At 45.1% G+C, this 948-nt stretch overlaps 1 protein-coding gene across 1 annotated transcript; it reads left to right on the top strand.

The window, feature by feature from the left end:
* The first annotated feature begins 213 nt into the window (after nt 1-213).
* On the top strand, nt 214-948 carry LOC103920253 (chromosome unknown open reading frame, human C21orf62). Its single transcript, XM_009327942.1, has one exon. It carries the CDS (start codon nt 274-276, stop codon nt 946-948), a length of 675 nt encoding a protein of 224 aa, XP_009326217.1. The 5' UTR covers nt 214-273.

Below are 948 nucleotides of genomic sequence, written 5' to 3'. Positions count from 1 at the left end.
AGAGGAGTGAAAGAGGAATCCCAAGCATGAGTCACAATTCATTTTTCTGAATCAGTGTAGCTGTGCTTCCCCCTCTAATGCAGGGCAACCTACAAAACTGCAATATGGTTCTGAACAGATGAGACACATAATGAGTGGGAAAGGCAAAGTAATATTAACCGTCGAGTGGTCTTTAGTATAATAAAGAAATTGTTTTTCCTCAGTAGGTAAAGCCAAGTGATATAATTCACTGCATAAAAGGAGGAGACACTTGGCAGCCTGGCACCAGTACTAATGAAGCCAATAGCCTTCTCTGCTTTCTCCTTTTGGCTGGCTCTCATTTTGGCTGGCTTCCTTGGCATACACATCACTGGCAGTTTTGTGAGAAGTCAGAAGAACCATACGCTAATTTTCACCAAGGAAAACACAATTCGCAACTGCAGCTGCTCGGCGGATATCCGCGATTGTGATTACTGCCTGGCAAACTTGATGTGCAACTGCAAAACGGTGCTGCCTTCTACCATGGAAAAAACTACCTACAAGAGCCACCTGACCATTTGGTTCACAGACACCTCTGTGCTAGAGATGCTCCTCAACTTCACAAGGGTGTGGGATTTGAAGCTGTCCTTCTGTGGCACCACTCCTCTCCCAACAGAGTACTTGGCCATTTGGGGACTTCGAAAGCTCCGGGTAAACAAGGTCAAGGGACGATTTCCAGAGCAGAGTGTAACCATCTACAGCAGCAGCAACAACGAAAAAGAAGACTCGCTTGCGGTGCGCAACAAAGACAGGCAAATGCTTGTATATATTTCTTTTCTGGATACCTCGCTTTTCAATGGATATTCTTTGCTGAAGTCGTACAGTGTGGAAAACGTCTCTAGTGTCACGGAGCACTTTCCCAGCCTGCTGCACTCTGATGTTTTCTCAACCTCAGATAACAAGAGCTATGTCGTAACATTCATTTACTGA

Source organism: Pygoscelis adeliae, unplaced genomic scaffold (genome assembly GCF_000699105.1).
Source record: "Pygoscelis adeliae isolate BGI_AS28 unplaced genomic scaffold, ASM69910v1 Scaffold154, whole genome shotgun sequence".
NCBI lineage: Eukaryota > Metazoa > Chordata > Aves > Sphenisciformes > Spheniscidae > Pygoscelis > Pygoscelis adeliae.
The sequence above is the reverse complement of the archived record's forward strand: the minus strand, read 5'-3'. Positions and strand labels throughout refer to the sequence as shown.

Bases quoted from the DNA above. Each gene is read 5' to 3' on its own strand.
- LOC103920253 (XM_009327942.1), top strand. From the start codon at position 274: ATGAAGCCAATAGCCTTCTCTGCTTTCTCCTTTTGGCTGGCTCTCATT.